Source organism: Carcharodon carcharias, chromosome 20, assembly GCF_017639515.1.
Source record: "Carcharodon carcharias isolate sCarCar2 chromosome 20, sCarCar2.pri, whole genome shotgun sequence".
Lineage (NCBI taxonomy): Eukaryota > Metazoa > Chordata > Chondrichthyes > Lamniformes > Lamnidae > Carcharodon > Carcharodon carcharias.
The window spans coordinates 81,845,801-81,859,524 of NC_054486.1; the positions used below are offsets into that span (position 1 = coordinate 81,845,801).

General features: G+C 41.4%; 1 protein-coding gene across 5 annotated transcripts in view; it reads right to left on the reverse strand.

The window, feature by feature from the left end:
* The window catches only part of prpf39 (PRP39 pre-mRNA processing factor 39 homolog (yeast)), a 50,328-nt gene extending 36,906 nt beyond the window's left edge, over positions 1 to 13,422 (reverse strand). For 4 of the 5 annotated variants that reach the window (XR_005946271.1, XR_005946272.1, XM_041214327.1 and 1 more), the window contains exons 1-4: positions 13,224 to 13,357; positions 11,149 to 11,603; positions 8,118 to 8,243; positions 7,280 to 7,398 (exon numbers count right to left, since the gene is read on the reverse strand). Coding sequence is in view for 3 of the 5 variants with exons in the window: in XM_041214327.1 (XP_041070261.1) it covers positions 7,280 to 7,398; positions 8,118 to 8,243; positions 11,149 to 11,603; positions 13,224 to 13,290 (767 nt within the window). In the remaining 2 variants the exon portion in view is untranslated. Of the gene's footprint in view, positions 1 to 7,279; positions 7,399 to 8,117; positions 8,244 to 11,148; positions 11,604 to 13,223 lie in introns of all 5 variants that reach the window. The other variant, XM_041214328.1, reaches the window with a different exon arrangement.
* Positions 13,423 to 13,724: the final 302 nt, after the last annotated feature.

Here is a 13,724-nt window from a genome sequence, read left to right on the forward strand (position 1 = left end):
CAAAAGACTTTGATAATCTTAGGATAGGTTCTTATTGCCACAAGTATTTATGTGCAACTGGAATACTAGACTCCAAGTACTGCACTGGTCTGAGGTTCCTGTGTTTGGGGAAGGGGAGATGGGGGTGTTGGTGAAGGGAGCAGAGAAAAAGGGAGTTCCCTGGACACTCAATTGATGGTCTGGCCAACAATATTATGATAGTCTTAAAATATATGCAAATGTATTTAATCACTGGTATATTAAGCAAGAAACATGTTAATAAATTTGCTTGTAACTTAAAAGGGCTGCTGTGATGCTCTATAACTTTTGAAGGCTGAAATGAAAATTTGTGGATTCATAAGTAACCGCAGTTAAAAGCAGTTGGCAAATAGGCTTCTGTGCATACCTATAGGCACCTTATTGAAAGCCAACCTAGATCTCAAGGCAAGAATAGGCATTGTTATAAGGTATGGGGAGTGATCGAGATCAAATGTTCAAGAGTTAAAATTATGTACATCAAGGCCAGAAAAGGTTCCAAAGCATAAAAGCACAAACATGAGGAGGAAAAAAATTAGAACCAACAGTGACATGTTCTTGAACTGGTGATGAAAGGCACACAGCAAGTCCTGTAAATGTGGATGGAATTGATTAAGTCATAACTCTGTCTGGAGTTATTTTACTAAATTCCTTCTGCGTATGATAATAAGTTATGATAATTGGTAGTCCTGGAAGATATTTAGAAATTGTAGAGAATGCATAGCATAAGCACTGAGCTGAATGATGTAAAAGGGATCAGTTTCTGGAAGCAGTAACAGCCAACTTGTAAAAGCGTGGTGTAAAACCCTGAAGCAGTTAAAGCAAATAAGCAGAACATTTTGTGGTCTTAATGTGCAAAACAGTGAGAGGTCAAATGTCATGCAAATGTCCATGGAAGCAGAGAGAGCCTGGAGCAGGTGCTATTTGAATTACACGAGCGATCAGAAGGTGGTGCAAGGGCAGTCCAGATTAAAACGTTTATTTTTATCTGACAAAAGTATCCTCTCTCGACAAGGACATCGGATGTGGCACATAAAATGATTTCACACCATATTCCAAATGCAATCAGAAAGCTTTGCATGTACTGCCTAATTAAGAAAATGACATGGAACTGAGTGAGGGTAATGTGACTCACAGGGTGACTGGCAACAAAGCAAAGCTCTTACAGGGCTTGACTGCTAAAATTTAATCAAACCACAAGGACAGCCAGTGTAAAGTCAATGAAAGTTATATAGCCACTATCATTGGACACAGTTGGTTATGCAAGACACTTTGTTCAGTGGGTAAACTGCAATAAGGCAATGTAAACAGGATGCACCTTCAGCCTTGCCACACAGTGCATGGAACTGTGGCAAAGGCAGCATCAGGGATACTAGATGCAGAAGTGGCAGGTTTCCACTCAGCTTTGGAATGCCAAGATCTAAAAAGCTCAGCAGGCTGCACTACTTGTTACTATTTACGTGGCTAGGGAAGCAGCTATAGTTTAATGCCGAGGTTACAATCCATTCAACGGCTTCAGCTGAGGCAATGTGAAAGGTTGTGATGCCACCAGGAATGGATTTTTCAGTGCAGAAGTTCAGCATGTGGATGATGATCTGACATGAATGGCCAAAGAGTCACAATTTCAGCTGTTCCTCACAGAAGGAGACAATCTTCACCAGGTCCTCCTGTTAAAGAACACAAGAATTAGAAGCAGGGGTGGGGCATTCAGCCTCTCAAGCCTGCTCCACCATTCAATAAGATCATAGCTGATCTGATGATGGCCTCAGCTCCAGCTTTCTGGTCTGCCCCCCATAGTACTCGACTCCTTTCTTGATCAAAAATCTAATTTGCTCAACATTTTGAATAAACTCAAGGACCCAGCCTCCACTGCTCTCCGGGGAAGAAAACTCCGCAGGTCAACAACCCTTAAATAAATTTTTTTTCACATCTCAGTCTTAAATTGGAGATCCCTACTTTTAAAAAAGTGTCCCCTAGTTCTAGACTCCCCAAGGGGAAAACATCCTCTCAGCATTCACCCTGTAAAGTCCCCTCAGGATCATAGATATATTTCAATAAGATCATTTCTCATTCTTCTAAATTCCAATGGGCATAAGCAGAACCTGCTCAATCTTTCTTCATAAGGTAACACCTTCATCCCAGGAATCAGTCAAATGAACCTTCTCTGAACCATGCAAGTTTTCCAACCTGAAAACCCAGGAACTAATACTATGAAGTAAGCGACCAAACCCCATTCACCGGGCTCCGGTCAGAGCAGCAAAAACCTACTGGAAAATGGATTCTGCCAGGAACAACAAAGCTAAGGAATAGGAACAGCAACAAAAATATCCCAGCTCCACTTTGAAGGCCTATCCTGGGCAAAATGCACGCTTCTCAAAAAGGAACTCTGACAGGAATGTGGACATAGTCAGTTTGCAAGAAACCCACCTCACGGACCGTTCCAGCCATCCAGCCCACATTCTCAGTACCTCACAAGAAGACATGCAGTCCAGCCACCTACACCAAAGAGAACCTCACCAAAGACATAGAAAATCTAAAATCAGACAACCCCTGCTCCATCTCGAGTGGATAAGCTGACCATTAAAAATGTTGACAAGTCAAATGACTTGTGGTCCAACATCACAATACAGCCAATATATACCAACATACCCAACCATATATATGGTAACTTCAAAGACAACATTACATGTGGGGGTAACTCAACAGCACCACTTCAGGAGAACAACTGTCAGACTGGACCTAAAATTTATGTATGATTAAAACAACCTGGCACATTCCGCCTGGTGGAAGGAGGAGAAGGAATTCTTACTTTGCTTCACAACCCATGACAGCAACAGCCAACTGCTGTTGTGCTGCTCATTTTCCCCCAACATTGCCCAAGCCTCACTCATCAGCCTGGAGCCACCATCCATAAACCTAAAGCCAAAACCATTTGCGGAAGGGCAACGAGGATGCCTACAGCAGATAATTAGAAGCCTCTAATAACCAAATACCACCCCAATCACTGAACAACCCACAAAGCTACCACCCCATCACTTGCTGTCCACAACATACAAGGTCCTGGAATGCCTCTTGCTGAACAGATGCCATTGAGAAAGATTTGCCATTCTGCCATCAAATCATAGATGTTTATGGAAATTGGCTATTTAGCCCATCCTGTCTCTGCTTGTTCTTCACTTGGGCAATTAAAAACTAATCCCACTACTTATGCTCCTTCTGTGAGGTTTCAGGATGCTGAATTCAAAATTTATGGAGGATGTGCGAGGTTAGAAGAGAAAGCAGTTAAGTGATGTGAAAAGTGATGGTTCTGCTTTTCATTGTGGTTCAGTCAGTATTAAACCAGGATCACTTTTTAAATACAAAAAAAGGAACCTGCCATATCAAGTTACACTGACATTTTTTTCAGGTTCAGTTTTACTGCGAACTTTAACACAACCAACAACTATTTTTTGTTTCTATACACTGAGGAGTAGTAGCTTAGCACTGTGTGCAAGGACACAATCAAGGAACGGGGTTTTGGATCAGGGAACCAAAAACAACGGTTTCAGTATTCCCAACATTTAACTGGAGGAATTTATTGCTCACCCAGTATTTGATGTCTGATAATTTAGTAACAGCATAGGAGGTGAGAGAGGTGGGGTTGAGGTAGGGCTGGATGTTGTCAGTATATATAAGTGAAAATGAATGTTGTATTTTCACACCATGTCAACGAGAGCAGCAGGTCAATGAGAAATAGGAGGTAGCCAAGGATAGATCCCTGGGGAAACTAGAAGCATTGGTGTGGGATCAGGAAGAGAAGCCATTGCAGGTGATTCTCTGGCTATAATTAGTTAGATAAGAATGGAACCATGCAATTAATTGTTGTCCACCCATTTGAATGGCAGTGGAGAAGAAAGGTAGTGTGATCAACTGTCAAAGGTTATAGACAAGTTGAAAAGGACAAGTAGAGATCGTTTACCTTTGGCAGTCACATAGGATATCGTTTTTGATAGGAGTTGTTTCAGTACTGTGGAAGGGGTGGAAACCTGATTGGAGGGATACAAACCTGGAGTTGAGAAAGATAAGCACAGACTTGGGAGATGAGAACACATTCAAGGACTTGAGAGGAAAGGAGGTTGGAGATGGGATAGTAGTTTGCAAGGAAGGTGGAGATCAAGGGTTAGCTTTTTGATGAGGACTGATGACAGTAGTTTTAAAGGAGAAAGGGAGAGTACATGAAGATTGTTACAATCAAGAGATTCGTAAGATTGTTATATTTTGGGACTGTAGCTTTAAACTTAGCACAAATGAAAGAGGTGGTCATATGACTTGTTCTGACATCTGTCTGTCAGTAAGCCAGGTAGTTTGACTGCTAGGGATCAAAGGAAGATTTGGATTGTTTTGCTGAGAAAAAGATGCAAGGTATTTACACTCGGTGGCAATGGCAGCAGTCTGAGTTTACCAGGGCTAAACCCCGAGTCTCCCACAGTCCCAGAAAGGTGTTGCAGATATTGGGTTGAAACAGTTGTGATGTAAATTATCCATTTATTTCTTAAATGAAAGGGAGTTGAGGTCAAGGATAGCAGCTATCATTTCTACCTAGATACAAGGTTAATGTGTTCCACATCGAGAGCAGAGGAAGCCATTCTGAGATTAAGTTATAGGCTTCCCTACAGATCAATGAATATCCCAGAGGCGGTGGCATAGTTGTATTGTCACTGACTAGTATTCCAGAGATCCAGTGTAATGTTTTGGTGGTTTGAATCCCACCACAGCAGGTGGTGAAATTTGAAATCAATAAAAATCTGGAAAAATCTGATGATGACCAGGAAACCACTGCTGATTGTCTTAGAAACGCATCTGGTTCACTACATGTGACTCCAGACCCACAGCAATGTGGTTGACTCTTAAATGCCTTCTGAACAAGGACAATTTAGGGATGGGCAATAAATGCTGGCCTAGCCAGCAATGTCCACATCCCATGTGCAAATAAAAACCAGACAGCACAGGTTCAGAAGAGAGAAGAGGTTGCTTGACTTTGCGAGCTACCACAACACATGTGGGAGGGAGATAGTCACTAGTCAAAGAGACACAACCTGCAACCTTCTATAGGTTCCAGGAGATTTGTTCTGGCATGGCAAAGGGGAAGAAGAATCAACAGAACAGGTGACAGAAGAAGCTCTCCAAAAACTGAGGAACCACCTGGAGAGGTTATTCAAAGTCATTAAGTAAGAAACGAGGTTATAGGAACCCACTGGAAGGTGGGAGTAATTGTGGGCTGTGCAGAATAAACCAAGGTTGTTTAATGTCCAAGTCATAGTGTTTATTTCAGTTATTCCTTACAAGGAAAGTTTTAAAATGGGGTCATTCATTCAGCGAATAACTTGAACTTTGAATCTCTTTTTAAGAAGTTATTGCTATCTTGAGATAAGAGAGAACCATTAACATAGGGACTAGGAAGGGAAGTTGGGTGGTCAGCTGTTCAGTGATAACAGGATTATGGGGGCAGGAGGTGGGTCTCATGACATGATGAACTTGGAGGATATATGAGGGAAATAAAGAAAGAAACTAAAGAAAGATGCAAGATGAGGGCTAGGATGGAGGCAACTTTAGAGTAAGTTTGGCCTGATGGGCTAAGGAACAGGAGGGAAGCAGCTGATTGGATGGCCTCAATTTTAGCAACAAAGAAGTCCACAAGCTGCTCACATTTACTGGTGGAGGAAGAAATGGTAGGGGAGGTTTAAGGTAGCATTTTGCAGTACAGGAAAGCATTCTAGGGTGATCCTTGAATAGCGATTAGCTTTAGCAGACAAGCATGTGACCTGATAGCATTATATGTGGTCCAGCTAGATCTAGTGGTGAATGGCTAAACAACAACTGTCCGCCATATCCATTCAAATCTGTGTCCCTTGGACTTAAGGGGAAAAAAGATGAGGGCCAAGCTAGGAGGACTGTCGTTGCGAGAGTGGTGGTAGTTTTATGAGAGAATTATGGCAAAGGTGGTGATGAGGGTTTGACTGAGCTAATCAGTAGCTACAGAAATATCACGGCGAACAGAAGGCCAAAAACTATCCGGCTGGGATTTTGAAAGTGCAGTAAGTTAAACGGGGGATAGTTTTTTCCAGGGACAAACAGAAGGAAATGGCATTGGGACACATGTAGGTGGAGAGATAAGGAAGCGATCAGAGATGGCCTTATTCGTAATTGATATGATGGGAGTAGTGACACCATGCAAGATGGCAAGGTCTAAAGATGTTCGCAAGTAAGGGTTAGGGAGTTTATATGTAGGAACAGATGAAAGGAAAATACGGCGGCAGTGAACTGAGAGAAGAGAGCGCAACTCACATGAGTTGAGGTAGAGGTTGAAATTACAGAGGATAAGTAGTTGTTTGATGCAGGGAGAAAAACGGTGAAGGGAGCTTGATTTATAATGGTACTTGGATGAGCAGTAGAAAAAGAGGATTTTAAATGGGAAGTGAAGGGTTTTTTTTCTAGACCAAGCCAAGCAGAGGATTGTGATAGGCAGATCTGACCTGCAAGTGAAGAGTGAAAGGATAAAACAGGTACTAGCAACCAGGCAAACTTTAGTCAAGGGGAAGTTGATTGAAGTGTTATGGCTCAAGTTTGTCATCAGTTTGGGAAGGAGCTACATTTTATCTATAATTATATATAACCCACTTATTGGTTGTAGCAAGTGTTTCCGATCTCTTGCTTCAAATCTCTCGCTCTGAGTTTTTCCTTCATTTTCTGTTTTTATTTCAGATTTATAGTATCTGAAGTAATTTGCTTCTATCTTGCTCCAAAAGACTGCTTAATACTATTCTGCCCTACAGTAATGTTTTCTATTAAGCACAAATATATTGAGGTGCCAAGCAAAGACTACAGATCCAAAGTTCACCACTAACCAAAAATTTTAATAAAGTTTAGCATAAGGAGACACAAACACAAAGTGAAGAAAATTAAAATTATAAGACTCATGTCAAAAGGTTAGGAAAGCTTAGCCTACTTTAAAGTTAAACACTGAATTGCAATGCAAAACTTATAAACTGTATAATGGGACAGACATGGAAGGTCTGTGTTGTAAATTTCCAGAATTCTATGAAGCCTGAAGGTACTTGGTTGACACAAATAACTGATTTATTAAAATAACATATAGTAAAGCTGACCTTCTTAAAAAAACCAGTTGGTTCAACTGAGCTTCACATTCAGAAATTCAGCAGTCTGGTGCAAATTGAGTCAGGATGCGTTTCGTTTGTCAAAGATTCAGGTACCAATTCAATATTACCTTTTTATTTGGACATCAGTCTCTAGACAGTTGCTATCCAAGATCTCTTTTAAGAAATTGATATAGTGAAGCCAAAGATCAACGCTAAGAGGTATTGCTTGAAGTCCTCGTCGGTACACCTGTGACAAAGAAGTTTCTAGTAATAATTAAAACTTATTAACAGAAAACCACCAGAGAGTCTGTACACCGAAAATGTTACTTTCCGGATAACTGTTTTCAGAAAAGCAGATAAAAATCAGGAATTTGTTTGAATAATCTGCCATTACCATTGTGTGGAGGGTGGAAAGAACATCACAATGTTCTGCTCTCCACGCGTACAGCCTTGATCTTCAGAGTGTGAGATGGCTCCTGCATTCTGACCAGGTAGGGCAGGCTTGGGGTACAGACCATAGGGCACAGACCCATTAGAACATCACTGACAGCCTCTAACCACAAATGTAATAAAGTTCAGCAAAAATAGAAACACAAACATAAAATAAGGAAAAACCAATTCAAATTAAAATTATATCACCCAAGTACAACTGTCAGAAAGCCCTGCCCTACTTGTTAAACTGCATTGATTTGTACTGCAAAGCTTGACAAACTGTAGTACTAATGAACCTGTTAACAAAGAGAGAAGACATTAGCTGAAAACTGCTAAGGGTAAATGTTTTATTTCAAATGTGAAAATGTGGATGAGACCATCTACTAAAAGCCAAGATCAAACTCTCAAAATTTCTCTCAAACTTGGCTTGTGTTTTAGCCTTCGAGTAGAAGCTGGCTTGGAGTAGTAGTCTGAGACAAGACCAGGTTAAAATTAAAAGTGAAAAGAAAACAAAAAGACAAAGTCACAAGTCACCTCTTCTGCCTGTTTCACGTTGTCATGTCGCCGCTCAAGATCAGCGTACTTTTTCCAATAGCCATAACAATATGGGTAGTGAGACAAAAAGTGATCAAAAGCTTTTCTGGCTGCCAGGATATGATTCTGCAAAGAGGATAATGTGCTTCAGTTTATTTTAAACACATCCACACAAATGCTACATCCCATTTTGTTTCCAATTATATATTAAGTGGTTTACTATTGATTTTTACCATCACATACATATTTGAGTTACAAAACACAGTATTCTGGGTAAACATTTCAAATTCACCTCTTCCATTTGGTACACAATTTTTTGTTGACAATCATCTTTTGTGCAAACTCTACAAAAGCAAAGTTATTATGGCACAGAAAGAGGCAATTAAGACATCAAGTCCATGTTAGCTCTCCGTAAAGAAACTCAGTTCTATTCATCCACTTTATCCCCATAGTCCTGCAAGTTTGGTTCCCCCAAATGCTCATCAAATTTTCTTTTGAAATCATTGATCATCTCCACTCACGCCATCCTTACAGTCAGTGATTCCATGTCATCATCACTATGTAAAAAAGGTTTCTCTTCACATCCTTCCTGCATCTTTTGCCCAAAACTTTAAATCTGTGTCCCTTAAGTCCTTGCACCACCAATCAATGGGAATAGTTTTACTTTGTTCATTTAAACATGTCATAATCTTATGGACCTCTATCAGATCACCCCTCAACTTCCCTTGCAATGAGAAGAATAACCTTGTAGCTAAACTCCCCCACCCCTGGAACCATTCTGGGAAATACTCCTCTGCACTCTCTCAAGGATCTTCACATCATTCCCGAAAGCCTGGCAACCAAACTTGAACAATACTCTAGTTATGGCCTAGCCAGCGGTTTATAAAGATTCAGCATCACTTCCCTGTATTTGTATTCAATACTTGATCTTTGATCTGCAAATCAATAAATGCCCTACTGCACAAAGCAGTTGTTGCCACCACACTCCCTCGTGCCACAATATCAACGACCCAAGTACCAGAGAAATTCCATCAGCAATGTCTCTGCCACATCCACCAGATTCAATGGGTGGACCGTCAAACAAATGCTAGTGTACTTTTTGAAGCTAGCTCCACAAGCATCCAGGTAAAACTCCTGGAAAATCAACTTCGATAGACTGGACAATGTTCAGATGGCCAATAAACATCTCCCTGGCCAGGTCTTATTTTCTCAACTCTCAAATGGTTAGCGTTCCAGGGGAGGACAAAGAAAGCACTTCAAGTATAGTAGGAAGCTCTCCTTGAAGCACGGCAGTATTGACATTAGTGACTAGGAGGAACTTCCTACCAATCATTCAAAATGGTGACAACTTGTGCACTAAGTTGCATCATGCTCGAGCCACAACCTCTTAATGATGAGGCAGAGTAGTGGCAGAGAAGGAAAGAAAAAGGAAACAAACGCTGCACTCCAATCCCACTATTTCATGGGACATCCTGCTCCATGTGCTGAAAGATGTGTGGGTCAAGAATTGGCCTATTTAGTCAAGCGAAGCCTCATGGCAGATACCTGTGACCCTGAGTTGACATCAAACTGAGGGACAGCTAATGACAATTCAGCACCTCTATTTATGAAGCCCAAGATCCCATGTCCTTTGCTAATTACTCTCTGCTTAAGCAAGCTGTGAAGGACATCAAGTAAAATCTAAGGCACGGCAAGCAATAGTCTGAAGGTAACTGGGTGACCCCTGTAATAATGCCTTGTCTGTTTCAAACTGCCCACCTGGACAAAGTGTAATAGTGATGGGAGAAAGCTGCCTGGTGCAGGAAACAGAAGATCAGGGTTTAGACATCAAGAGCACAATCTGAACATTTGCTGCTGGCAAAAGTGGAAGGTTTTGTAAACAGTAATGAGACTGTAAAAGTGTTCAGGAAGACACTGGTGTATCAAAACACAACATTTACTTTCTCACCTATTTCTATTATTTTTAAACGTATTTCCATCCATTGTTTTATCGCTACCTTTTAGCCTTTTTTGATTCCTTCACCCACCCCACCCCCACTAGGGCAATCTGTACCTTGCTTGTCCCGCTTTCTACCCTTAATTAGCACATTCCTTAGATAAATATCACCATCTTCAACACCTCTTTGTCCTTTTGTCTGTGACATCTTTTGGTTATCTCCACCTATCACTGGCCCTCTATCCAGCTCTACTTGTCCACGCCTCCCCCACCCCCCCTTAAACCAGCTTATATTTCACCTCTCTTCTATTTTTCCTTAGTTCTGCTGAAGGGTCATTCGGACTCGAAACGTTAACTGTGTTCCTCTCCGCAGATGCTGCCAGACCTGCTGAGTTTTTCCAGGTATTTTTGTTTTGGATTTCCAGCATTCGCAGTGTTTTGCTTTTATCTTTATTTTCATTACTTTGGTCCTAAATTTGTATCCTCTAGTACCCAACTTATTAATTGGTGTTCTCTGTTACTTGATCTAAAGCCCCTCAAAATTTTGAGCTCCTATCTGGCCGCTTTAGTAATTCTCTACTCTATTAATGATAGATGATAAATATGCAAATATTCACAGGTCTGGATGAATTGACAAGTCCACCAGACTTAGTGTTCTGTGCCTTACAAATAATTAATTCCCAATTCACACAAAAGTAAAATACTGCTGAGTCCGGAAAATCTGAAATGAAAACAAAATGCTGGAAATACTCAGCAGGTATGGCAGCATCAAGAAAGGAACAGAGTTAGCATTTCAGGTTGATGACCTTTCATGAGAACAATTCTGATGGAAGATCATTAACCCAAAATGTTAACTGTTTGTCTCTCCACAGCTGCTGCCAGACTTGAGTATTTCCAGTGTTTTGTTATTTTTCAATTAGTGATTAGCAAGAATTTTTACTAGTGCCAGCAATAAAGCAGTTAATAATGAAACTCAGCCCTGTGTGCGCTAATATGACACAAGTATACAGAGGACATGTCTACTTTTAGGTGTATTTTATGTGATAAAAAAATAACTACAAAGGAAGCAATATTTCTTACAATCTGCCCACTTACCTCCTGTTCCACATATTGCAACAAGTATGTCCAACCTGTGAAGTCCTGGGGATTGTCCTCAACCACCTTCCAAAACTTTTCATATTCTTTGGGGAAGGGGAGCTCTGAATCATTCAGTTCTACATTTTCAATATCTCCCACTATTCTCTCAGGTGGGGAGTTCTCAGGTTGAGATTCAGTGTCCATTGATGCCGATCCTTCAGGAGATTCAACCTGCACCACTGATGTCTCTGTCAAATCCATAAAGGGTTTCAAACTGGCTTCCTGTTTGTCAGCTTTACTCTCATTAATTGTAGCTTTTGATTTAGAAGTGTTGGTTTTATCAGAGGGCTCCAAGTTTGGCACAAGCATCTCATTTGGAAAAGAATTGCCAGTGGTGGAAATATTTTTATGCAAGTCACATTCACCTGCAGAACTAAGTCCGTCATTCTGTGGTGATGCTGTCCGATTCGAGTCTTAAAGGGAAGCAATGGAAAATTAGTGACCATGACTAAACCACACAGAAAATATGATTTTTTTCACATTTTCCATCAGCTTAATTCCTGTTAAATACAAAAATACAAATTCCTCACAACAGCCTCTACAATTCAAACAAAGATCCCAACTAGGAAGAGAATCCCACTTCTTTCAACACTCTGGGATATAGATCATTAGGCCCAAGGGATTTATCTACTTGAAGTCCCATTAATTTCTCAGGTACTTAAAAAAAAATATCTTGAAGTTTCTAATTTACACTAGGCCCTTGATTTTCCATTATTTCTAGGAGGTATTTAGTATTTTCCTCCGTGAAGACAGACATGAAGTATCTGTTCAGTTTTTCTACCATTTCCTTATCCCCCTTAATAAATTCTCCTGACGCTACTTGTTACAAACCCACATTTGTTTTTGCTAATCTTTTCTTATTACATACCTACAGAAGCTTTCACAGTCCGTTTTTATGTTTCTTGGTAGTTTATTCTTATATTCTATTTTCCCTTGATCTTTTTCATGGTCCTTCTCTGCAGAATTTTAAAATGCTCCTAATCCTTAGGGTTACCTTTTTTGGCAACTTTATACACCTCTTCTTTTGATCTAACACAATCATTGATTTCTTTTGTTAGGCACAGTTGGGACACTTTCCTTGCTGGGTTTTTAGTGCATTAAAGTAACGTACTTTTGCTGTAAACTATGTATTAGTTCTTTAAACGTTAGCCTCTGCCTGTCTACCATCATACCTTTCAACATAGTTTCTCAATCCACTATAGCCAATTTGCCCCTCATACCTTCATACTTTTATAGACACTTTGCCAACCACATCACAAATATACACACACACACACACACACCTGAGCGTGACCCATCGACTGCATGAAAATGTTTTTATAAAAAAGCCTGAAAACCAATCGCACTTTAAAATAATGAACGCATAACAGCTGCAATTCTAAACTCTGATATTTTCATAACTGGGTCCATAAGAGGGTCCCAACATCAGGCTCTCACTATTTAAAAAAATATATTTTAGTCATGCCACAATTCTAAGGCTACACTATTATTTTCCGCAGTGCTTAAGCTGGGTGACTGGCACCGTTTTTCAGAAGACAGACAGCTCGACCCCAGAAGTGCAATAAGTGCAGGAGGCTCCCCGACGGGAAAATCCCGAAAGAGCGAGGAGTCTGCCTTTCGGTATCCTCTCTCTCTCTCTCTCTCAGAAAGATGTCACTACGTCCGGCTTCCCAAAAAGATTAATATAAACTTCATGGAACAAGTGCACTCTCACACAATCATGCTGAAAACTAAGCACAGCAACTAATGTTAATACTGTGACCTGACTTCACGGCCCTCGACAGCTGCCACAGCGGACGGAAAGAGAGCTGGTATTTTTAGACCCCGTCCGCGATACCACTTTAGGGCATAGGCAAGAAGCGGCCCTCAGCACGCGGGCAGACACCGCCCTCACGGGGAATCGCGTCAAACGGCCGCTGATCCCAAAGTGAAACCTCCCAACACGACAGGCCGGAGAGCCCGGGCTCGAGAAACACTCTGAAAAGGCCCAGCCGTGGCGGAAGTGAGGCTGGAGTGCCAAAGCCCAGACCCACCAGACAACGGCGGCGGCAGCGCCATCACCGTCTGTTGCTGCCGCTGCTCCTCTTCCCTCTCAGACATAACGAGGCTGCCCGCACTCACCTCGCGCCTCCATGCTGCGGACCTTTAAAGCCGTTACTGCGCACTCCCTCGCTCGCGCTCCCTTCGTTCACAGTGCACTGCGCCCCTCCCCCCTTCAACGCGGAGGCGCACAGCTCCCTAGCCCCGCCCCCACGCCTTATAGGCCAGCTGGTCGCTAAACAGCAGCGTTGAGATAGAGTCAAGCTGAAGTTTCTAGGCTTGGCTGCAATGCCGAAGAAGTTCTTTTGGAGGGTTTTCATTGGTTCCGGAATGCTTCCATATATTTCCAGTTTTTTTTGTTTTTAATTCCACATTCCCAGCAGTACTTTGCTTTTGTGTAGATGCAGAGGCTCAACGCATACTGGAAAATACAGACGCGGAATAGCATTTTTATGGCCAGTTCTAGATTGAAGAACTTGGGACTGGACTTGGAG